Raw genomic sequence first — 23,313 nt, forward strand, 5'->3', positions numbered from 1 at the left:
GATGCGGCCTAGACCGTGTGCTGCAGTCTCTGCGCATGTGGAAGATATTGGAAATATCGCCCCGAAATCAAGACTGAAGGCGACACTACAGGATATATTGTCTACAGCATAACGTGCACCAACGATTATGCTTCAGTTGAGCCACCAGACGGAGCAGCCTCCCATCAATGTCTGTTCTTGATGTCGCGAGCCTGGAAATCTCTTAATGTTAGTTGCAGAAAACCCCTTGGGTTCTCGTCCAGACATGGAAAGAGATGACAATCCCAGCTACGTTGACCGTGGATCTTCTCGCGATAGCCATTCTCATACCACGTGATCAACGTGACACGCGGAAGAAGGCTACATATTCCGCTTATGCAAGGCGGGAAGCAAACATCACACAAATGGGGCCAAGCCGGGGCCCACGACCATGGTTCACTCGAGGGGCTGTGGTTAACCAGGTATCACCTTCGATGTACTCTGCACCATGCGTGGTACAGTCGCCGGCATACGCAGCACTCGACTTCCACGATCGTGTGTCGGCCGGATTCTTCACGGCGAAGTCATACGAAGTACTTCGCTTGCAAGCGACGTGAAACCAATCATTTCCCTACTGTTCAGCAAGATGATCCCAACTCCATGAAGAGGGTCCCCTATTTCCTCGAAAGGTCGATCGTTCACTTGGAACCCTTTGGTCAATCCCTAGATGATCCATCTTTCTTGCGAACCTGACGGTAAACGACGGCGACTCCCGTAATGGACAACTGCTTCCGAAGTCCAGTGGCCACCCAAAGCCGGGGAGATGGAACACCTTGTACCCCTTGCGGGACTCACGTCTGTGAACTTCACCTGTACGGATACGCTCACGCCTGCCCAACCGTCAGCGAGCATAATTCTATTTTGTACCGTTCCTACGCTTCCGGACAAGGCGACTCAATCGACCACATCACGGACAGTCTCGATACTAGAATGCGTTCTCACGTCTTGTAAGACACTAAGCCCTGATGCTATAAGGTGCTATAAGCCACGTCCGTCTGCCGCCACCATGTTTGGTGATACCTGTTCACAAATAGAACTTGAGGACCTGGACCGTTGGACGTATCCACCCTTGGATACGACCAGGGATCCAGCTCCATCAAAGGCATCGTCGGGACCTTCGAGAAATTCTACCGAGACCAACAGAAAGTCCTCTTGCCCGAGAGGCGAAAGACAAGCACCCCTGATGGGATCCAACGGCTTTAGGCTTCAAGTGGATTCATCTCAAAAAAAATCTTTACTCCTTCATCCGACCCCACTTGCACGCATGAGCGCTTCGAGAAGCCCGGCTCGCTCCCGCGAAATGAGATCGTTGCTGATGCAGTTGGAACCGCGAGGTCTGCGAGTTGAATGAGGAGGACAGGGGGTGTGGAAAGGGTGCAGTGGATGACGCGAGACCTGTGATGAGAGTTCCTCGGCCTCCAGCTATCAAGCAGGCGTCATTTGTCTTTGTGAAGAAGCTCCATCTTTTGGCCGGTCTCTTGCATGCTGGGAAAGTCTTACGAGGGCCCTCTGAAGCGCCAGCCGCAGCTTCATGCCCCGTACGCTCTGCTACACGCGGTACGTGAAGTCTGATGGTGCCGTGGTCCACAAGCGGAAACAACATTAAATCATCACATCACTCCGGAGGAATTAGATCTGAGATGATATTTGGTAGTTTCTTAGATGAGCGAGTATGCCATTGAGTCATGCTAAATGAGGCTTCCTGCAGCCTCGAAACCTTGACTGCTGCGGAGACCGCGCTGCGTCTACCGGATCAATAGGTTCTGTTTGGAGATTTCAGCGCTCGATGTTGGATCTGCGAACTTTGTGTTTCTTGATATATTCTACGCGGCATATTCTCGACCACTGACAATAGGTCACTGAGCGCCGAATAGGGGCTTCTTTACGCACAGTCACCACCGGCCAGTCTGTTGAAGTTATCTTGTGCATGATAGCGTGATCCGTAGCTATCGAGCCCGCGGTCAGACGAGCTTACCCAGAACCAGCTCGACTTTTCGAAGTGCAGAAACGGGTATATGTTTGTATTGGACGGTAACCGGCGCCTCTTGAGACTGAAAGGGAGCTCAGCATGATTTCCTACAGCTTGGTTCCGGATACTCCGGACGTCACAATCTCCGTCCTGGGCGTTGGCTTCGTCAGCACCTTAGTTGAACCCCCTTTTCTAATGTCTCAGGGGCAAAAATGGAAGAAGAATGGTGCACATCTTGCCGTTTAAGGAATAGGAAACTGTAAGAATTGAATGTATGTGAAGATATCCGCGGCCTGTCTAGGCTTGTTGGTAGATCTGGTACGCAAAGTATGGCTTTAGGTGAGACGTTTCTCTTTCCGCTTGATGATAGTCGGAGACGGACATGCGGTGGACTTCAAAATGATGAGGAAGATGTCTGGAGACTGGTAATGTTGGGATATAGTCGTGGGGCAGCTGCCAAGACGTTGGCACTTGTGTGTTTCGCGGGCTCGGAATCATGAGTAGAATGCTGCCTCGCTCTTCTAGGGATGAGAGACACTATTGCAGACGAAAGCCTTGCGAGGTGAGGATGAAAAGTACTGTTGATGTTGTGTAGAGACGTCACCACAAAACAACTTGCCTTGCGTCGTCCCTCTTGATTCTTGAATTGCGGCCACGTTTTCAAGGATGGTCTTGAGGGCGACTCTCCGTTAGACCGAAGGTATGAGTTTGATCATCTTCGCTGACTTCTCAATTTCTTTGGCCTGGTGTACATGGCTGTAACATCGACTACACAGCTCCATCTCGCGGGTTCCTTGCAGTAAGCTGTCTCCGACCTCCATGATATGATTTGCGAATACCGAGTCGTCACCCTGTAGTGGAACTGGTCGCCACCACTGCTCAAATCTAATTTTTGTTGGATGTTATCCTTCCCCTCTGGCTTCAACCGAACTCAACATATTAGCCAGCCTCGTTGGGTGTTTCGAATAGCTTTAAGATCCTCTCAATTTAGTTTCGGCTTCCAAGGGCTCGGACAGATAGAGCAGCTAAGACCGCATCACTTGTCTCCTTTCCAGTCTTCTAGGCCATACATGGATCGACTTCATGCGATGATCAATGTTCTTGACAGACAGCTTGGTGCCCCCCTCAGTCACATATGGTCCTGAGTATAATATACAAGCAGGCAGGCTTGCCTCTGGGGTCTTATCTAAGGAAGGACTTCATCGTGCGTTGGTTCCTTGCTCCATCAGATTAAGAGACACTTGGGTGGAAGACGTCCATCATATGTAGCGTGCACGGTGGAGTTGGCCCGTCGGAACGTCTATGTGCCTGGTTAGGCTCCATGGTAGTATTGCCACTATCAAGGCCATTATCGAGGAATAGGCTTCTCGCAACGTCTCTGGGCGGGTATTCGCCTGTGATACACCGCAGAAAGAGAATGAAGGGTTCGAGGCAGACTAAAAGCAGTAGCGTGTAGTAGCCGAACGATAGAAGCCATGCACTCGGCTCATCAACAGATAATCGCCAGAGATACATGAGGATATCCATCTTGTGAGGGCGTTCACGTGTGCCATTGAATCCAACTACACTCGATGGAGTCACACTTGGTTTTGAAGAGCCAGAAGACAAATATCTGAATAATTGAGTTCCTCCTCGTTGAATGACTCTATTGGCGATGGACAATCTTCTCCATTGGCGTGCGTCCGTAAGTCGGCTGGGCTACGGCAGTAGAAGGGGACCAGTCATTCTGGGGCTAGGCGGAAGGCGTTATTCTACTACCAATTCGATGATCTATGAGTGAAGACCGAGGATGTATTCATGATGCTATTTTTGAACGTATACCAGTCAGATACATTCAGAAACGGAGGTCCTGTATGGCCTCGTCATTGCAGTAGCATTTGAATTTGGATTTGGCTAACGTGACGATCTAGACAATGCCGGAATTTATAAAACCTCGGGCTGAGAAGCAATAGCCAAGAATCAGTCTGCGGAATGAAGGGCGGCTGCTACGACAGCTTCAGGGCAAGTCAAGCTCAATCCTTGGCCGGATGGTACTCATGTCCACGTACTTGAGAATACTAGGTCTTCGCGCAAACCGAAGCTACATCGTTTTAAAGATAAGGGTCATACGAAAAAGACAGATATAGCAAGGCACGAGGCAAACGATAGACAACTTCAACGGGGAACGTGTAGTTGGATGTTAAACCTTTCTCATTGGCGAGGGGTATCTTGGTTCATCGATCTAAGTCAAAGCTAAATCCCGCTCCCTGACTCCAAGTGGCTGACCATGCAAGAGAGACCATCAAACAGTCTCGGCAACTTTTCCATTACATCACACCGAACCCTTTCATAATCTCAGAGACTATCTCCGTCTGCTACGCGTGGTGGCCGGCGCCGGCTCGAACGCATCCTCGTCCGAAATCTCATCATCGCTGATCTCGACAGCGGCTTGAGAGGCGGTAGCCTGCGAGAAGTTGAGCTTAGTCTGCCGGGTAGTCTTCGGAGCCGCACGTGCAGGCTGAGATCGCTTGCCCCGAGTAGTCGGTGGCGGCGGTGGCGGCTCTTCAAAGTCGTCGTCCATCACCACGTCCTCTTCCTCGGATTCTTCCTCAAAGACGGGCTTCTTGCGACCTCGCGCGGGCGGCTTCTTGGCTGGAGCTTTCTTGGCTGGGGCTTTCTTGGCTGGGGCAGCTTTCGTAGCTCGAGTGGCTGTTGCTTTCTTTGCAGGTGCTTGACGGGCGGGGGGTTCGTCCTCGTCCATCAGGTCATCCTCATCATCCTGGGTAGCAGTCCTTCGTGACTTGGCTGTAGGCTGAGCGACAGCCTCGGTCTCAACCACTCCAGGCTGATCCTCCCAGTGCCCATCAAGGTCGGAGTCCCACTCGTCTGGCTTCGGTTTGACAGTACGCCTGGAAGTCTTCTTCAGGGCTCCCTTGGAGAAAGCCTCTTCAAGCTTCGCCCGATACGCCTCCATTGCAATATCCAAGTCATCCTCATCGGAGTCAAGGTTAAGCATTTGCTTCACCTGGCCGGCCAAAGATTCGCTAACGAACTCCTCCATCGCGTGCTTGTCGTCCTTGTTGACGAACTGGTTGACGGCATCGCCGAAGGGTGCCGTTGGCAGGATCTTCAGAGACTGGGCTGCGAGGAACTCCTGTACGAGGGCCTCCACTTTGATAGTGTCTAGACCTAGTGTTTCTTCGAGAGCCTCGGGAATGTCCGTGTCATTAGTTCGTCCTGAGTTGCATTAGCCTCAGTGAACCACATTGCGGGTAACAGAATAGCTTACTTGTGGCACCAGCCTTCTTGCGGTGGAAGTACACGACATCATTGGTGTTTGCCACCTTGCCGATGAACCTATTTGAAAATCGCTGGGGATTCTCGCAGTCGTACTGACCACCCTCCGGAGCTGTATACTCCACTTTGAGGCGAATCAAGGGCAGTGGAGGTTCCTCGTCGTCGTTCTCCTGGACAGCGAACCACTCCTCATTCGCCTCTTGAATCATCTCGTCTACAACTACCATCAGTCTCTTGGTTAACTCCTGCCTGTTTTCCTTCTTCGTGTGCAGCCCCTTAAACCGCGCATCGGTCGATAATTGGATCTCTTTCGTAATGAATGGGCGTACGGTCTTCAATGGTAATTTCTCAACCTTGAACTCTCTGCCTGTGACGTTCAAAATCGCCACGTGCTTTGGCACCGCCTCACCAGGGACCAGAGATGTCGCTACCGAGGAGCCGGGTTGCATGACGTGGAAGCCGGTCTCCGGGTTCTGCTGAGGGTCAATCAAGCACTCGTGCTCATGGCCCCAGACTACAAGATCCATCCAGTCGGGTAGCACATTTTCGGGAAGATAGGATGTTGCAGTATGTGCATGGTGGTTCTGATGTACAGTGAGCAGGTTGAACCAGTCTGACTGCTGGACACCTGGGCGGAACCACTTGACCTTGTGGTCCCTGAATGTTCGGAACATGCGCTCATCACGAACATTGCTCAAGCCGAATAGCGCAAGCTTGGTCTGACCCTTTTGTAGTAATACCGGCTTGGCTTCAATGTTGTCGGCCTCGGCAATGCGACCAAAGTAGTTGACCAGCCCAGCAACCTGGAGCAGGTCCAGGGAACAGAAGTGGCCCTCGCCGCTGGGATCATCGTGGTTGCCGTGGATCGAAAAGACGGGTATGGAGATGTTGATGTCGGGGTCTTCGTAGTTGACGTGAGGGAAGGCACCCTCAAAGACTTCGTTTGCATCGCTTAGGAACTCGAGCTCGCAGGGCTTCATGCCTAAGCAGTTCTTGCGAAGACTGCGCATGACCTGATACATGGACTTTCGGGAGGGCTTATTATCGTGAAAGAGGTCGCCGCCTAATAACACCATGTCGACCTGTGCTCCTTGTCAGCCGGCGAAGCACCACTTCGGGACGAGGTATCTGCGTACATCTTGGCTCTTGGCGAGGTTCAGAATCTCGTCGAACGTTTTCCAGCTATCGTCCTTGCGAATCGGGTCTCGCTCCTCGTAGCCGACATGGTTGTCTGTCGCAACCAAAATGCGGATAGTGTCCGCTTCTACACGTGTGTCAGAGCTGTTTGGCGGTATGTAGCCGGGGGGAGGGGGGGAGGGGGGAGAAGGAAAGATTACCTGTAAAGTCGGGCATGATGTCGAGCGGACTAATGGGTCAGTCCCAGGCCGACTCTAAGTAGTGGTGAGACTGGTCTATCGACCGAGAGTCTACTGTAGTATCGAGCAAGGTACTCAGGTAGCTGCTTGAATTGGAGAGAGGAGTTCAGTGGTGGGTGCCCGCCGTTGGCGTTGGGGTTTAAGTGGCCGTCGCGCGGCGCGCCTCTCCAACAGGCAGCGACGCGAAATCCCTTGCGCCACAGCTGCGCACTCACGTGGTGGAGGGGTCCTCCCGGCTGGCCCGTGCTTCTGTGGCTACAATTACCACCGGGACACACCTTGTCTGCCGAGTCCTCACCTCGATATCCGTACCTTCTCCGTACACCTTGGCCGGCGACGGTGAGGTGGTGAGATGAACCGGGCCGAGAATTAAGCTTACTCCGAGGGTTTTCTGCCCCTGGCCCGTTCCTGCTCTTCATCCAATTTTTCCTTCTCACGACCACGGATAATCCCGTGAGGCCAACTTTAACCGTCGTTCACATTAGTCTGAAAAGACTCTCGATGACTGACATTCATGGAATGAGCATCTTTACTCCTGCTACTAGGCCTACTATTGCTGGGGAAGTGCTCTGGCTCTACCTGGGCTCCTTAGTAGCAGAGGAACAGCGTAAATTGGACAGGCTCAAGGGCAAAGCGCCTGAGGCGGCCTCTCGACCTCTCTTTGAGTACGTGCAAAGCCTGAAATGCTTGCTTGTAATCCAACTGGACTTTGTGCCGTAGCTTAGTTTCTTGAGGGAGTCAAGAATACCGAATCGTCGAAACACGACCTGGTCGGCAGCCAGCCAGTATTCAGCGAGTCAAGATAGGCATCCCTCGTGTGATCGCTCTCTCGTATCGAAAGCTCGAAGCTCTGGGATGCCATTTGCGGCAGACCCCTCCGTCATCACCATTCAAAAGCTTGGGGACGGTGAGGCCATGGTGCTGGGCCATCGGCAAGGAGGTGGTGGGCGAAGTTCTGCCGATCAATCAATTCTCGACTATTTCAGTTGCCCGTCCTGGCCATGCTTGCCAATAGTGCATTGACTTGGTAAAGCCAAGACTCTGGCTTGTCTGTGCAACCCTACTCCGTACATAGATGCCCCGTTTCTTCTCAAAAGTCCCTCGACGAAAACAGAAGGTTGTTCTGACATCACATATCTCTTTGGCTTTGCTGTCTGCGAGGCAGATCGTCGTGGTGGATGCTGCTCAAGAACCCCATTTGCCCAAGGCGACCCAAGGGCCAAGACAACTTCTCATCTTCCATAGTAGGTAGTCCGCCACGACAAACACTAAGAGAAGTTTGTTGGGCAAGAGTGTCTCAACTGAGTCAACTCCTACACAGTAGAAGCGAGCAGATACTTGATTAAGCCTAAATAGGGAGGTTGAACGGCGCTGCCCTGGTTGGATAGTTGGCCGCCTTGGCGAGAGCTTGGCATGCACGTTAAACGGAGCGTTTAATGTCGCGATACCACCGCACCCCGCTAGCGCCGGCTTTCAAAGCTTACTCGCCCTCCCAACTTCATCTCCGAAGGGAGTCAAGGACCGTCCGGTCTCGCTGGACTGTGGCCCATCGATGCACCGAGATCATCGGATCTCTTATCGGCCCTGGGAATGATGGGAACTTGTGCGGGTGCTCTTTCGTGTTCCAGTGCTTCTCGGTCTCTTCCGACTCATGCAACTCGTGCATCCGACGCTACCCAACCAGGACGCGAGGAGGCATCAAGCATCGCCTCAAATCCTCAGCTCAGCTCCATATGGCCTTTGGCATGCCAAGATCGTCGTATTTCAGAGTCCACGAATCAGAACCAAAAGTCTTTCCCCAGGTGGTTCAATCCCGCTGTTCACGCCGTGCCCGGCCCCGTTGAGTGGCCCGTCGCTCATATTGAAATTCTCAGTTCAACCTCGATGAGGAAGGCATTCTAGCTTACCCCATGGCCTTCATTCCCGCGCATCCAGTTTTTCTTGATCTCAGAACTTGTCTTCTTCCAAGCCTGCTTTAACTGACAGAGCCAAAGATTGCCTTGAACTGATCCGGAAGGTCGCAAACATCTTAGTTCCCGACTGACTCCCGAACCCATTACCATGTATCATTCGAACGGGAAAATCTCGAGACACGCTCGAGAGAATGCCCTCAAGTATATATGTGTTGTCAATCCCCCACCATCAAGGTCCTTCTTCTCTCTTGCTCCCCATCCCTCTCAGCTCTATCAAGTCCCGGTCCCCTTGTCCAAGCCTCGATCCAATCGGTCTAGCTCTTCATCATGCAGTTCAAGCTTTCTGTCGTTGCGGCCCTTGCCGCCGCCGCCTCCGCCGCCGTTACCCCCGCCCGTCTCGGCTGCGGTACTCATGATCCTACCCCTGAGCACATTGAGATCTCCAAGAAGCTTGCCGAGGAGGAGGCTGCCAACAATGGCACCGTGAGCCTGATGGCGGCGGCTACCATCAACGTCAACGTCTACTTCCACGTTGTTGCTTCTTCCCAGACTGTGGCAAACGGCTACATCACCGTGAGTATCGACATGGTACCTTACACTTGGAATGTCATTATCTAACAGTTTCAACAGGACAAGATGCTGGCTGACCAGCTGGCCGTCATGAACAGTGACTTTGCCCCCCACGGCATCAGCTACACCCTGGTTGAGACCACTCGCACCATCAACGCCAACTGGGCCCAGGATGGTGACGAGATGGCCATGAAGCGCGCCCTCCGCAAGGGTACCTACAACGACCTCAACCTCTACTTCGTCCGCACCCTCGGCGGCGACTTTGGGTACTGCTACTTCCCCACCACCGCCGCCGCCGGCTCCACTGCCTACATCCGCGACGGCTGCACCATTCTCTCCTCCACCGTGCCCGGCGGCAGCGAGACCAACTACAACCTCGGCAAGACCGTCACCCACGAGGTCGGCCACTGGTTCGGTCTCTACCACACCTTCCAGGGCGGCTGCACCGGCGAAGGTGACTCCATCGCCGACACTCCCGCCCAGGCCAGCTTCTCCACCGGATGCCCTACCGGCCGTGACTCCTGCCCTAGCCAGGCTGGCCTTGACCCCATCCACAACTACATGGACTACTCTTACGACTCGTGCTACGAGGAGTTCACTCCTAACCAGCAGACTCGCATGTACAGCTTCTGGAACCAGTACCGCGCATAGAGTGGTTGTTTGCTTGGGGACTGTTCTATCATTTAGCATGATGTTACATCAGAAGCGTGGAGTAGCGGAGCTTGAATAGAGGCTGATGAGATTTGATGAGATCTATGAATAGGGGTGGCTGAGGGCTCTGGAATATGAGCTCCATGTAAATAGAACCATCAGGTGTCTTGACTTTAGTATAATACCCTAAGAATATTGACTGAATCATAATTCTTCAAAGACAATATTCTCTTCCACTCTGACAGATGTCTTGCTCGATTCCTTGGTAAACTTCACGCGCAGCGCCGGGAAGCTTACACTGGTTGCCTTTCCGTCATCATCGACAGTGAAAACAACCTCAACTATGGCAATGTTGCCGTATGTAAGCGACCCAGCACCTCCCCATGTCGATCCGCACTTCTTTCCCAGTATGGGCCCCCGACGTGACGGTGCCGCATCATCAGGATTCGAGAACACGGCTCGGAACGCGACTTCGCCCTGATCTTGAAGTCCTATGAACTGTAGATCGGCACCCTGAAACCCAAGTTTCCTGCCCACCTCTGAGAAGAAGTCCGTGCCATTGAGCACTAGCTTCTGGAGTGTGAGGCCAAATCTGCCGGGGACGAGCGACAACTCGGCCCGGGAGTCCGATCCGTCGTCGGACACATAAGTGCCAGCAAGGTCCTCACCCGCCGCCTCCCGGCCCGCGGCCTCGGCGGCGGGGATCCACTGCTCCAAGAGCAACTCGCTGAGGACGTCGAACGTAGAATCGGGTACGCCATCGCCGTAGGCCGTTTTGGAAGCCACCAAGAGCGTGAAGCCGATGTTGTGGTCGGGCGAGAGGATGAGGTAGGTCAAGTAGGCCCCGATGCCGCCGTTCTTGGTGTACAGATCCACGAGCCGAGTGTGCTTTGAGCCGGGAGCTGCGGCGACGTCCATCCGAGTGATTTTCCATGGTCTTCCGACGGCACTGTGGGTGTGCTGGGTATGCGTTACCGGCCGAAGCCATTCGCGGGTTGCTGCTCGGGGTAGGATGGACGATGCGAGAATGGAGCGGCTGATGGCAGAAAGGTCGCCCAAGGAAGAATATACGCCGCCGGTCCTGCAGGAGCTGGTCAGCTTTAAAAAGAAGTAAACAGTGTAAGCTGTTGACTGCTGGCAATCGGTCTCACGGGGTATATGAGGCTATTCCCTCCTGAAAAGGGTAGCCTATCAACGACTTGATCGCCGACGGGGCGAGTTCAACAACGTTGGCGTTGGGGTCGTCTTTGGGCGGATCCCAAAATGTTCGAGACAAACCCAGAGGCTCTGCAACACTGGTCTTGAAGGCATCTCCTACGGAGCCACCTGTGATGTTCTCAAACACCCAGCCGATGAGCTGAAAGGCCTCATTACTGTACACCGGGGTGTGCCAGGTTGCCGTAGCGGGATACTGCTCCAGCAAGGAATTGAGGACTTCTATATATGACGGGTTCAGCAAATATCATCCCAAAGAGAAATGTGAGAATGGCTCACCTTCTCTGGTACAAGGTCGCATCTTCGGCAGACCGCACTTGATGATGTCGGACTCGTTCAGGTAAGGGAGTCCCATGTCCTCGATACCAGGCATACCAGATAGGTCGACGAAGTGATCTGATAATTGTGAGCTATCGATGGTCACAGAGGTAGACGGTAGTCTTACTATTGCGTGCGATACCACTCATATGGCTGGCCAAACCTCCCAAAGTCACCTCAGACCATTGCGTCCGATGCGCCCGGTACCCTGCCGGTGCGTCAGCAAGCTCCGGGATGAAGTTGGTGATAGGCTCGTTCCAGTACTTGGGGCCCAGCTTGACGAGAATAGTGTACACAGTCAATAGCTTGGTGACGCTTCCGATGCGATACAGCGTGTCCGAGTCCAATGAGCCCCCAGTTACCGTCCCGTTGAGCTCGGTTCCCTGATGATGATACTCGTAAAGGAACTCGTCCGAATTTGCAGAGAATACACCAATGGAAAACGACGCAGTGGCGGTGTTTATCTTGCCCAATTCGGTTTCGCCAGTTGAGATCGCATCCTTGATGAGTTTGGCGAATGACTCCTTGGTATCTTTGATCACCTGTGACTTATGGAGGTCTGGAAGAGGGTAGGCTGGTCCCAGCAAAGGGCAATTATTGAGATCGGCCCTTTGGCTGACGACCAGTCCACCAATGAAAAGAAGACTGAAATGCCAGAGAATTCGCATGATGCCGTCTTTGTTCTGATGCAAAGTTCGGAGGTTGAGAGGAGGGAGTCGGCATCAGATGTTTGAAGGAGAGAGACCATGATATGTCAGCATGCGGCACGGCCTCAAGCTACCCCGAATCTGACATCTAGGGTTTTTTTCCAATGACCTGCTTGTTTGGGCTAAAGAAAATGGGGACTGCAAGGGGTTCCTCATTGGATACGAGTCACTGGGCTCACGACTGCAGCAAGGGAACTTTAGTAGACACTGGAACTTGATGCTTTCAAAGGCTTTCAGCCTATGTGATGAATTGCTTCTGCTATTATGAGCGTAGCAACGCCCTGTTCAGCGCTGAATGTTCACTGATCGAATATGTACACTGAAGGAGTTGGAAAAGGTTGGGAGGAGAGCCAAGCCTTCTTTCAAAGATGCTCACCCGTGCTCAATTCCCTGGGGCAAGGGCGACGACGGTCAGGCGTGATGCACCAGATGGCTCTGACATCCTAAGCCAGATAAGACGCCTCGACGAGGAAGCCCACCGTGAGCTTCGAGTGGCGGAGAATGGCGTTCCACTGAACGCTCTCGTAGGTCTGTACATATGTTAGTCAATTGTGTCTTGGAGGGGCAATGGTCTGACTTACGTCGCTGGAGGTGTGGATCTTGGGGTTGGAGGTGCTGAAGGGCTCCTCGTTGACAAAGGCAGCAGCTGGTAATTGCACATTAGTACAAAGCCATTATAGTAAAGCGGAAGCACAAATAACTTACGGAAACCGTTGGATCGGGCGCTGGCATGGTCAGAGCAGCCATAGCCGCAGGAAGAGCTGGAGGGAGCAGCGCCGGTGTACTGGGTGGTGACGAGGCGGACGTAGGCAGTGAAGGCCGTGTCGACGTAGTCGGTGTACACGGTGGCCTTGCCACCAGGGGAGTAGCCAGTCATGTCCTGGTTCAGCATACCGAGGACACGCTTGCCCGCAGATTTGTAGTTGGCAAAGACAGCCTGGGAGCCAAGGAGACCACCTTCCTCGCCAGCATAGAAGTGGAATTCGATGGTGTTCTGGGGGCGGAACCCAGCATCGACTAGAACGCGGAGGGCCTCAAGCAGGTTGACAGTGCCGGTACCATTGTCATCGGCACCAGGAGCGCGGGCAGTGGTGGAGCCAGCAGTAGAATCGTAGTGAGCACCAACGATGACTGGCAATAAGTTGTTAGTGGAGATTTGCTAGAAGGAGGGAGGCCTTCTTGAGCAATGATTTATGCTCAGTCGTTGACTTACTCAGGTTGGAGCTAGTACCGGGGTACTTGACGATGATGGAAGGCTGGTTGAAAGAGTGGGTGAAGCGAGAGACGGTGATGGCAGAGTAGCCGGAGGCGATGCTGACCGCCTGGTTGTAGAGCCAGGTGGAAGCCTCAGTACCGTAAGTAGAACGGTAGTGACGGTTTTGGAAGCTGAGAAAATCGGTTAGCATCTCAGAGTAGGTATGAAAGGAACAGGCTCGAAGGCTTACTTGGTCAAGGTGCGGAGCCAAGTCTGAGGGTTGGTGTTGCTGACTCGGGTGATGAGAGAGTTGGCCTCGGTGACGTGGCTAAGAGTGGTCGGGTAGACGACGGTCTGACGGGAAGCCAGGTGGTTGCCACCGGTAGAGAGGGCGTTCAAGACCTCCTCATCCTGAATCTTTGATTAGCTCTTGCTTAATGAAAGCCGTCAAAATATTTCTGGAGTATGACTTACGGAGACATCGGTGATATCGATGAAGCCAATGCCCTTGGAGGTGTACTTCTCGTACTTCTCATCCTCAGTGACCCAGGTGCCGGGATCCTCCTCATACGTCTTGACGAGGCGCAGACCGGGGTTGACCTGAACATCGCCAGTCGCGGGGGCCGCAGCGGCGAGGCCGCAGGAAGCCGCGACGACGGCGAGAGTGGTGCTGAAGCGCATGATGGTTCTTGTTTATCTTGAAGCTGTCGATGACGGAAGGTAACGAACTTGAAGATGGATGAGTGAGAAAGTAAAGTTGACGGACGGCTTGAGAGAAAAGCTCGTGGGTGAAGAGGAGAAGAAAGGAAGTTGTAGACGAGGTGGAGCGGAGGAGCAATATTTATACGGTAAGGTAGGTAGGTGCCTTTTCGGAAGGAGAACCAGTCGCGCCTTCCAGGAAGTTTCTGTCCCGCTCTTTCCAAGATTCGTATCAAGAAATTGGCGAAGGCCTCATGCACATGACTGGGTACTCTACGCCCCAGTGCCCTGGACCATAATATCAGACGAAAGGCAGGAATAACCAACTCAACAGGTGTTGCCCTATAGTTGCGGGGGATCACCAGCGCTTCCGGGCTGGGCCGCAGAAGCCTCCGGTCTGCGAATTACCGGAAAAGGCATCTGCATCGGCCCCCGGCCCCCCCGGGTTGCAGTGATCAGCGGGCCAAAACATAATTATATGGTGATTTATGTGCATGGTGACATTACGTCGGAGCGAAGAGAAGCATGGGGCAGGAGGACCATTGCGTTTAAGCTTATCTGGGTCGCCAAGGCATTAAGCTCATCGCAGCTGCCGCTTCCAGTTTAGACTCGGCTGTTGAGCGTTCAACCTTCGCGCGACAGTATGAGGGGTCACAACAGACATGGCTTCATTCTTTCATGCTCGCCATGAAATATCCTAGTCACGCCATTGACATATAAGTAAGCACAGTCTGTCGTTCCAAAGAAGGTCCATCGCAGTTTAGGAAGTTCCACATCCACGCAGGTCTGGGCGATGCTCTAGTGCTTGGCAAAATGCCAAACTACCTAAGAGCCATAACACGATCTTGGCACGAACCTTCGCTTAACGATTTTAAGCCTCGCAGCTTCCTAAATGGCTCAATTGGAGATTCCTACAATTGGACGGAGAGTGAGTTGCTTCCCATGCTTACCCTGACGTATACCTCCAATCGCAGGAATTGCATCAGCACATAGAGTATATCGCGAAGCATAGTGCTCGGAGGAAGATGTGTTTACCATCAACACAATCACACGATATCCAGAGAACTGGAAGAATGATGACGACCTTGGAGCGAACTTGTGATTGAAGTTGATAAGAGAGCAGATGAGCTCATAGTGGCACAGAATTTTGAGACTTTACTGAACGGTTCAGTCGATTTTACAGCTTCTGAGCAGGGTTGGCAGTGCTACAACCCATCAAGTACAATACTCGTGCATTCTCTGGCTCACGCTATAGTCCAATTCACTATTCATGGACCAAGGTATGGCCAAGCGTTCCTTCGATGGCATCCTTCATCATGGCTGCTAGGGCCCCTGCGTTCCAGCTTAGAAGCCCTGCTTTGCAACCTGAGCCTTGGCAGCAGCAATGGTTGCCGCCTTGTTGGGGTCGACAAAGTTGCAGCCGTTCTTGCCATTCTGGAACTGCGCGGCCTCGGCCGAGCAGACGCCGACGCCGCTGGCATCCGCGCAGCATGCGGAAGAGCAGTCAGCGTTATCGACACAGCCTCCGGTGATGAACTGAGCTCCGTTGCCCTGGCCGACGTTCTTGGCACCGGCGTTGTTGGGGGTGATTGCGAGTGCGGTCATCGCAACTGAGTCGCGACTGAGTTAGCAGCAATACTCTGATCGGAGGGTCCGCTAGGCTGGATACTCACAAGCGAGAGTGGCGAAGAGAGTGATGCGGACCATTTTTTACGAGTGTTGGCTTGGTTGGTGATTAAAGAAAGATTTTAAGATAAATGCGACTCCAGGTCGTTGAAGCGAATGTGCATGCACTGTAGATTGATAAGAGAAGGATTGATGAAGAATCAAGACCCTCTAGCCCAGAGGCAACGAGTCTTTAAATACTCAGTCTCGCTGAATGTCTCGACTGACAGAGTTTCGTAGCTGTGGACATTGGTCCCCTGTCAATCGAGCATCCCGCCGGCCCTGGCATCGTGACACTTTCCCGTGAGACGAGTACCAGCAATTCTGAAGTGATTCCCTAGGTGCCTGAAACTTGGCAATGGAAATAGCACGGCCGTCACCGAATCGCTACTCGTTTTGCGGCTGAACTCTTCCCAAACTCCATCGGGTTCGGATCATGACATGTGTCATCCGAACGGATAGATCGGTCAGTTGCGGTTTGATCGTCGTCTGAACCACGTTTTGCGCAACGTCTGCTATTAATGCGCACAGGACCACTAGGGGCCAACTTGCGATGGTCAACTGACGATCTTCACTCGTTCATCTCACCACACAAGTGAGTATCAATCGACCAGTGTTGCTCATGTCCATTCGCTGTTCCTTGATCATGCGATGACGCATCCGCAGAAAATAGTTTCTCAGTGATTTTGATCATCTTGTCATCACGACAGTTTAGTAGTTAGATTCGTGCATATTGAAGTTGCAGGCGTCAAAATCTGTGAATTTCAGGTGGTTTCAAGGCATGAAAGTAAAATCTTAAGTAGAGGGCAGGTGTCCAAGGCCATTTTTTCCCTCCAATCTTCTGGAATCATTCCTCTGTACTACCAAAAAGCTGCCTCCGAACTTGTCGTCGCTAGGTCTCGATTCCCAGCCGAGTCTTTGGTGGACATGTGTCTGTGACTGCTTTTACTTTATATTGTTTTCTTAACATCCTCCTGCTTTGTAGTAGGTAGAAGGCCACAATTGGACTGTCTGGCCCGAATCATCGCGGTGAGTATGTACTTATTGAGATAGTCCTGTCAAGGTCACCTGGAAGCAAAGACCATGGATCTTCTCCCATCTTCGTCTGTGTAGAGCATGGGCTAATCGTTTTCTAGGATGAACATGTAATAAGCCGTTAGCGGATAGGTAAAGCTCTTGCTCTTTACACAAAACCAGGTCCAAGGCAAGATTGCCAGCATCATGGTGTGTTTAAAATGCTCATGTACGAGCCTCAACTCGAAATAGCAATGCCGTCTTGGCTGCATAACCGCTGCCTACGTTGGGATGCGAGCGGAAGACTGCGTCAATAACCCTTGAACGGACCGAAACTGGTTATATGCTTGAGTCGTACAAAGCGTAACGCCAATTTGGATGTATTTGAGGACCTTTACTTCATTGGATATAGAAGAAGATGGATTGGTTACACTGAATGTATCTCAAGCTCGCCAGAGGCTCTTCGCAGAGAAGAAGGAAGTCTCAGCCTTCACCGCGTCGCGCTAGGCATTGCTGTACTACTTCACAAAGTTCACGTGGCGAGAGAACTCGAAAACGGGCGAGTTCAATTGTGTCGCACACCCTGATAAATGAGAGTCGTCTCCTATTCTCCTTTTGCCGCGACCTGTGGCCATGTTGACAAAGACCTTTTGAACTTCTCTGTTTGAACTCCGAGCCATTCATACGGATACGGATAGCATTTCATTGGAGTCACCAGCTTTGTATTAACCCAGAATAGAGTCGATATGTTGTTTTGGTACTCCATGAGAAGTGCCTATCTGCTTTTGGGGGTTCGATCCTTCCTCGAAGTTCACACATGGGAAATATCTGATGTGCCGGACCCGGACCTGTTCCTTCGAAGAGGCCTATCTAATGGTATCAAAGAATATCTGGCTAAGTAAAACGTCTAAGAAGAACGATCGGCTAATATGTGATGTGGCTTCAGTTGTTGTTATCGGTAACTTTCTCTACATCGATGGCGGAGAGGTCTCTCAGCTCGATGCCGAAGGAAAACCATATACTTCCTTTGATTACGGAGTCAACCAAACCTATGGCTCTCACCCAGGTCAGTACTTTAGCGAAGGTATCTTCTCGGGTCTCAACGCTTCTCTGACAGACGGATAACGTAGTCAATTCTACCCTCTCAATCGACTTGTCGGAATCTTGGTCCCCCGCCAACGTTTCGATCAGATCGATACCGAAAGAACCATACGGTATGGATAGGCAAGCATTGTGGGAAAGGGCAGATAACGACTCATTCTATATATGGGGAGGACACACCGCCAACACCCTCTACTTGAAGGACGAATCGCTGTCTACTGGGTCGTGGAAGTTCCAAGCCGATGGCACTGGTGGTGGCCAGTGGTTGAAAGAGACCCCCGAAAACCCAACAGAATTCACAGAGCTAGTGAGAAGTGAGGACGGAGCATTTGCCAGTACCCCTCACGGTGGCTTTTGGTTCGGGGGTTGGGCGGGAACTCGAACGAAGGTATACATGACTAACGGCGAAGCGGACTTAGCTCCAGCTGGAGCTACTCCAGGTATGATTGTTTACGATTGGAATACCAAGCTGTGGTCGAATGAGACGACCGCTTTCAAGGCTGCGTTTCCTCCCTACGGGACAGTGAGAGGTGCAAGAGCACTATATGTCCCCGACTTTGGACCAAATGGCATAGTCGTGCTCCTCGGTGGCTTCATGGCGACCTTGGAGCCAATAGTAAGCGGAAGCGATAGCCTCCATCAATGGATGGACATATCCAACGTTACGTTCATGGATCCGGTCTCCAAGAAATGGTATAGCCAAAGGACTACAGGATCTGCTCCGACTAGACGACAGTGGTTCTGCCTGGTAGGACTCAGGAGCAAAACTACATATGAGATGTCAGTATGATGGAACAGTGTCTCGAGCCAGTCAAAGTGTTAACAAAGACAGATTCTTGTTCGGCGGAACAGCTGGGTTCTCTAACAGAGCATACAGCGATGTCTTTGTATTAAGTCTACCAGGGTTTGTTTGGAGACAGGTGCAATTCGACGACGTATCTCCACGAACGGATCATCACTGCGCAGTAGTAGGAAATCGCCAGATGGTTGTTGTTGGTGGAAGAACCACAAGCAAGAGTGTGGGTAATTTGGAAGGATGGGCTCTCCGAGATCCGTGGCCGCAAGGGCTTGGTTTGTTCGACTTGGTGGAGTGGACCTGGAAGGACGATTACAACGCTAGCGCTGGTGCTTATCGCAGCCATGAAGAAATTCAACGCTGGTATCGTGAGAAGTAAGTCTGCAGTCCTGAAGAACTAGGGTGAAAGCTAAATAACAGGTTTAGGGGTGTCGGTTCTGTGTCATGGTCATCGGAGGAAGTCAAGACTTTCTTCGTGCCGACAGCGAAGACCACACCCATCCCCACACCCATCCCAACAGTATTCCCTCCAGCTATGCCGAGGGCTACAGAAGCCTCGAGTAATACTATTGCAGGGGCCGCCATAGTTGGGATTATCTTAGCTGTTCTTGCATTTCTGGCAATCATGTGGATTGACGGCCGTTCGGAGAGACCAATCTTCGTACCACCGCCTGTCGATAAAACGAGCTCAACGAACAACACTATGGATGTCCCACTTCAGACAAAGGAACTTGAAGCGGACCCTACTCCTTGTCTAGTAGAACCGAACTCGGACCCAAAGACTATAACAGAGCTTCCAGTGGCCTCAGCGATCGATCACAGTCCTTATCAAGACGAGCCGAGCAAGGATCCGACGCTCAGAACAGAGATTCCGGTGGCCTCGGTGGCCCCAGTGGTCGAAATTTATTCTTACTACGATGACCCGAGTGTGGAACTGAAGGCTAGAACAGAGCTCCCCGTATCGGCGGCCGATTATCTTCCTTGCCCAGCCGAGCTGAATACGGATCCAACGACCAGAACAGAAGTTCCTATGAACCCGATGGTCGGAAATAAATTGAGCCTTCCCGTGGAGCTCGACGCTTTGTATAGTCCCGCCAATACTGTAATCAGGAATGTTCCAGATGGATCAAGGCATGATCGCGCCAAGCTTATCGAATGAACTGCTCAGTCGGCTTCTGGTCACCATTTGAAATAAGGAGACGTTTGGCAATGATTTGAGTCAAGAATTGAGATATTCAATTACAGTGAAGAGTGTGGAAAAAACACCTGTGGCCTCAGCATAATGCTCGAAGCAGCTCCTCGTTGACATGAGCTATTTGCTTCGTGTTGTCACCCTGACATCAATGCCTCTCTTTTTATAATGGCTTGGCGACTTGTCATATTCATCCAGAAGACTCGCATATTCGTGTAGACTTTGACCGATCGTTCTCATGATCGGCCAGGCGCTATTGCATCTTTCAAACATCTTGGCGAATAACTTGATCACCAAGTGACCAAGAGTCTCCAAAGAGTGTGAGGTGTTGTCTTCCAGAGTACTCAGATCGTATCCGTCAATTGCTTCGACCGAACCTAAAGCCTCGTTAACAACACACTCTATCCAACTTATTATCTGGCGTTCATTTACTTGGTCTCGCGTCAGTCTTGGCATCGGCATTTTCGTTGGATTATGTAACTTACTATCCAACTCTCCCGTATCCTGTGTTTCTGCGAGCATATACAGCCATTTACTGAGAAACACTGCCGCCTCAAAGGAACAGAAGCAGTGTTGCAGACTCCAGAAGAACGCCTGGCAGCTAGCCAAGTAGTCGATACCGAGTTGCACAGGAATGTTCAATGCGTGAACCGCATGTAGAAGAGCGTAGACGAGCTGAGGCCCACGTTCTGGCGGCCGAGCATCCCAAGCATTGCCTGCAATGGTCTTTGGGTTTCCGGAACAAACCTCTTGCGGTCTTCTCGAAGCAAAATGCAGGCGTACATGAGCTAACCCAAGCAGAGACGTCGCTGTCCAAGAGAGAGACCCCTTGGTATGCCTAACGTCTAAAACGGACTCGGGAGCCTTGCACCATTGGTCACGCCACCGGTGTAGCGATGATTCGAATTTCGCAACCTCTTCGGGTGCGTACCCCGGAGATGCAGGATCCAGTGAGAGTTGTTTTGCGACTATGAGGCGCTGCAGGATCGCGTGTATCATCACAAAGTTTCCAAAGGGTGAAGGAACTGGACATTCTTCCGTGCGAGGTTGGACCAAGTTGACAAACGCCTCTTGGAAGCGAACGAGCGGCGGACTCTTGCTACGAGTCTCTAGCCACAACGCAGCGCTAGGCGCCATCCATTCATCACAAGTTACTGGCAGCCACAAATCAATCTCATTCGCCAAGATGACCGGCGGAACGTTGAAGACCAGTGTTTGAAGGTTCAAGAAGCAGAATGCGGCGAGCTTCGCCCTGCGATCTGACTCAGCTCGTGCCCAGGAATGCCAGTCCAGGTCTTCGTCGGTGTGAGAGGCATCATTTACAAGTCCGCTCTCCCGCAGACACCGCGCGAGGAGGCCTGGGTACTCGAGGGATTCTCGAACGATACAGGAGTCCTCTTGCCAGGTAGAATAGGTTGCCAACAACAAGATTGCCTTCATAGTGTCTAGGCGTGAGGCTGCAGCAGAGATATAAGCTTCTTCTCCTGCCAAGGCAAGAGAGTTAGACGGCCTGGATATTCCACATAATCCTCCAGGCTGGATCGCCAACTCTCCTGATTCTAGTCGATGCAAGATTATTGCCCTTCCAGCTCGGTACAATGCGGAAGCGTTGCGTGTCTCATATCGAAGTTGAGCACCGACGGCTAAGAGTGCCAGCACCAGCTCTGGAGACTCTCGATAATATTTCATGCAGAAGGTTGGCATATGCATGAAAGGATGGTGATCATTGTATCCGTCAATATACCCAGCAATGTATCTTGACAACGATAACCTGGAAGGAAGTTTAAATGATCCTAGCGCCGCAGCGTATGGGTTGAGATATTGAATGAATTGACTTCGTTGAGATTCGTTCACTTTCCAGGGTTGCCGCAAAGGTTTCAGTTCGTGAAAATCATCTAAGTTGTCGAGGAGACATTAAAACCATTGATGCCGAAGGGTTCATCAAGGGCATGAAGGATATAATCGCAACCTACCTTCACCAGTACCAGCATCTGGGATTGGATTCATGTTCCGCATCGGTGGGGGTCCATTCGACGCCAGTTCGTGACTCTCAGGAGTTGACTGATACCGGCCCGTGCTTGGAGCCGATGAATCGATATGTTCGGATTCCTGAAATTGCCCTGTGGTGAATCCTGTGGACGGGAAAAGATTGAATCCGTGTTGGATGTCTAGGCCGACAGCGTCGAAGAACTCAGAGATGTCAAGCATAGCCTCCATTGGACTACTGGGCAGGTTTAGTGACTCAGGGTTGTTGCCATAAGAGACCTGTTGCATGAGCTCTTGAGGAGCTGCGTCTTGGTTCCCCAAGTGCCCTAAAGCGTTCAATGTCATTTGGCTAGTGGCTTGCATGACTCCATGGTAGACTGGCCATGGGTTGAGTGCCGCCGAATTTTGGTCCTGGCCTGCACTCATTGTGGACGTCGCCAGTGGAGTAGCAGCATCCCCCGTAGCGTGGTAGAGTCGCTCGTGGCGGGTAAGCAGATCCCGCCTGGCAAAGGCTTGTCCACAATGGCATTCATACGGCTTTTCTTTCGTGTCTGGGGAGCAGAATGATCAACATCGTTAGCAGACGCCCCATCGATACTAAAGCAACCTATACGACACGTACGCGTTCTCAGATGTCTTCTTAGATGCTCGCCTCGAGCGAAGGTGCGATGACACACATGGCAAGCTTTTGACATGTTGGCGTGATCTCTGTCAGGGCTATTTTGCAGCCACATAATGTCGCTTTGAAGAAAGGAGGAGTGGAAGCAGCACCACTTGACTGTCGACTTGGGCAGTGAGAAAAGAGGAATGCCCATGCATTGTCAGGCCATTTGTAATCACGTTGATTACCTATGCAATGATGTGCCATCGGCGCGTGTAGCTTGCTCATAATGTTAGATAAGCCCAGGCCCATCCGACCAAAGTACCAAAACCAAAGCGGATGACTCTTGTACTCTGAAGTCTGCCTCAATTCGGTGGGCGCAACCGCCAACAACAAAACATCAAATTTCAGGTGACATTAATATAACTCAACGATGTCTTGATGGGCACCGTGATGACATGATGATCTTGTGCAACATTGATGTGACGAGATTAGACTTCATGGGCTTCGACACGAAGGGTCTCCGGGTTTACAAATGGTGGTGTCTCCAACCCCACCGACCTTCAATGGAATCGGGGCCATCGCCACTGAGTTGGGGTACCCCAACTGTTGAATCGGTGCATCTCGCTGGCTATTACCTTAGTAATACCAGGTGCAATTGCTCTAAAGTGTTTTATCGAGCAGACAGACTGAACATCTTACCATCTTTGAAGCAGTGGCTTTTTTTGTTTTTTACTTCGTCATTTTTTGCGACGTGGGTCTTGCCAAGTCGCCCAGAGCACTAGCTGTTCAGTGACAGGCGACTTTAAATTTTGGGTATCAATAGCTCAGAATTTCCTCTCAATGAAGATGGATCTTAAACAAACGTAAGGGAAACTTTCAATTTATAATTGTTCACCAGATGTACTATCCTTCTACATTCTATGGGCTTTCACATTGCTTATAGGTAGTGGCTACTTTTCGAAAGGCCTCTTTTGGTGCCCACGGTGGCATCGCTTCCGACCTCAAAGGCAGCCGGTAGCAGCCACAATGCTTGACGATCGGCTTCTAC

General features: G+C 51.7%; 9 protein-coding genes across 9 annotated transcripts; 4 read left to right on the forward strand and 5 right to left on the reverse strand.

Annotated features, from left to right (window-relative positions):
* Positions 1-781: 781 nt before the first annotated feature.
* CTAM01_08465 (uncharacterized protein) lies at positions 782-1,369 on the forward strand (the record flags this gene model as incomplete). The annotated part of the gene is made up of 1 exon (XM_060524485.1): positions 782-1,369. One exon carries the CDS (start codon positions 782-784, stop codon positions 1,367-1,369), a length of 588 nt encoding a protein of 195 aa, XP_060380998.1.
* Positions 1,370-4,328: 2,959 nt separating this feature from the next.
* On the reverse strand, positions 4,329-6,616 carry CTAM01_08466 (DNA repair protein; the record flags this gene model as incomplete). The annotated part of the gene is made up of 4 exons (XM_060524486.1): positions 4,329-5,203; positions 5,256-6,345; positions 6,400-6,527; positions 6,601-6,616. The coding sequence occupies 4 exons, from the start codon at positions 6,614-6,616 to the stop codon at positions 4,329-4,331; spliced, it is 2,109 nt and encodes a 702-aa protein (XP_060380999.1).
* A 524-nt stretch (positions 6,617-7,140) lies between these two features.
* CTAM01_08467 (uncharacterized protein) lies at positions 7,141-7,662 on the forward strand (the record flags this gene model as incomplete). Its single annotated transcript, XM_060524487.1, has 2 exons — positions 7,141-7,304; positions 7,365-7,662. The coding sequence occupies 2 exons, from the start codon at positions 7,141-7,143 to the stop codon at positions 7,660-7,662; spliced, it is 462 nt and encodes a 153-aa protein (XP_060381000.1).
* A 1,217-nt stretch (positions 7,663-8,879) lies between these two features.
* CTAM01_08468 (metalloprotease) lies at positions 8,880-9,773 on the forward strand (the record flags this gene model as incomplete). Its single annotated transcript, XM_060524488.1, has 2 exons — positions 8,880-9,125; positions 9,183-9,773. The coding sequence occupies 2 exons, from the start codon at positions 8,880-8,882 to the stop codon at positions 9,771-9,773; spliced, it is 837 nt and encodes a 278-aa protein (XP_060381001.1).
* Positions 9,774-9,977: 204 nt separating this feature from the next.
* On the reverse strand, positions 9,978-11,974 carry CTAM01_08469 (uncharacterized protein; the record flags this gene model as incomplete). Its single annotated transcript, XM_060524489.1, has 4 exons — positions 9,978-10,854; positions 10,925-11,210; positions 11,268-11,384; positions 11,434-11,974. 4 exons carry the CDS (start codon positions 11,972-11,974, stop codon positions 9,978-9,980), a joined length of 1,821 nt encoding a protein of 606 aa, XP_060381002.1.
* A 482-nt stretch (positions 11,975-12,456) lies between these two features.
* On the reverse strand, positions 12,457-13,889 carry CTAM01_08470 (peptidase family M28; the record flags this gene model as incomplete). The annotated part of the gene is made up of 6 exons (XM_060524490.1): positions 12,457-12,543; positions 12,595-12,659; positions 12,719-13,144; positions 13,227-13,399; positions 13,459-13,619; positions 13,683-13,889. The coding sequence occupies 6 exons, from the start codon at positions 13,887-13,889 to the stop codon at positions 12,457-12,459; spliced, it is 1,119 nt and encodes a 372-aa protein (XP_060381003.1).
* A 1,362-nt stretch (positions 13,890-15,251) lies between these two features.
* On the reverse strand, positions 15,252-15,614 carry CTAM01_08471 (biotrophy-associated secreted protein 2; the record flags this gene model as incomplete). Its single annotated transcript, XM_060524491.1, has 2 exons — positions 15,252-15,517; positions 15,581-15,614. The coding sequence occupies 2 exons, from the start codon at positions 15,612-15,614 to the stop codon at positions 15,252-15,254; spliced, it is 300 nt and encodes a 99-aa protein (XP_060381004.1).
* Positions 15,615-17,332: 1,718 nt separating this feature from the next.
* CTAM01_08472 (kelch repeat protein) lies at positions 17,333-19,642 on the forward strand (the record flags this gene model as incomplete). Its single annotated transcript, XM_060524492.1, has 5 exons — positions 17,333-17,462; positions 17,533-17,652; positions 17,717-18,467; positions 18,520-18,858; positions 18,910-19,642. The coding sequence occupies 5 exons, from the start codon at positions 17,333-17,335 to the stop codon at positions 19,640-19,642; spliced, it is 2,073 nt and encodes a 690-aa protein (XP_060381005.1).
* Positions 19,643-20,063: 421 nt separating this feature from the next.
* CTAM01_08473 (regulatory protein) lies at positions 20,064-22,087 on the reverse strand (the record flags this gene model as incomplete). The annotated part of the gene is made up of 3 exons (XM_060524493.1): positions 20,064-20,092; positions 20,161-21,159; positions 21,649-22,087. The coding sequence occupies 3 exons, from the start codon at positions 22,085-22,087 to the stop codon at positions 20,064-20,066; spliced, it is 1,467 nt and encodes a 488-aa protein (XP_060381006.1).
* Positions 22,088-23,313: the final 1,226 nt, after the last annotated feature.

This window comes from Colletotrichum tamarilloi, assembly GCF_030869305.1.
Source record: "Colletotrichum tamarilloi strain Tom-12 chromosome Unknown Scaffold_29.1, whole genome shotgun sequence".
Classification (NCBI taxonomy): Eukaryota; Fungi; Ascomycota; class Sordariomycetes; order Glomerellales; family Glomerellaceae; genus Colletotrichum; species Colletotrichum tamarilloi.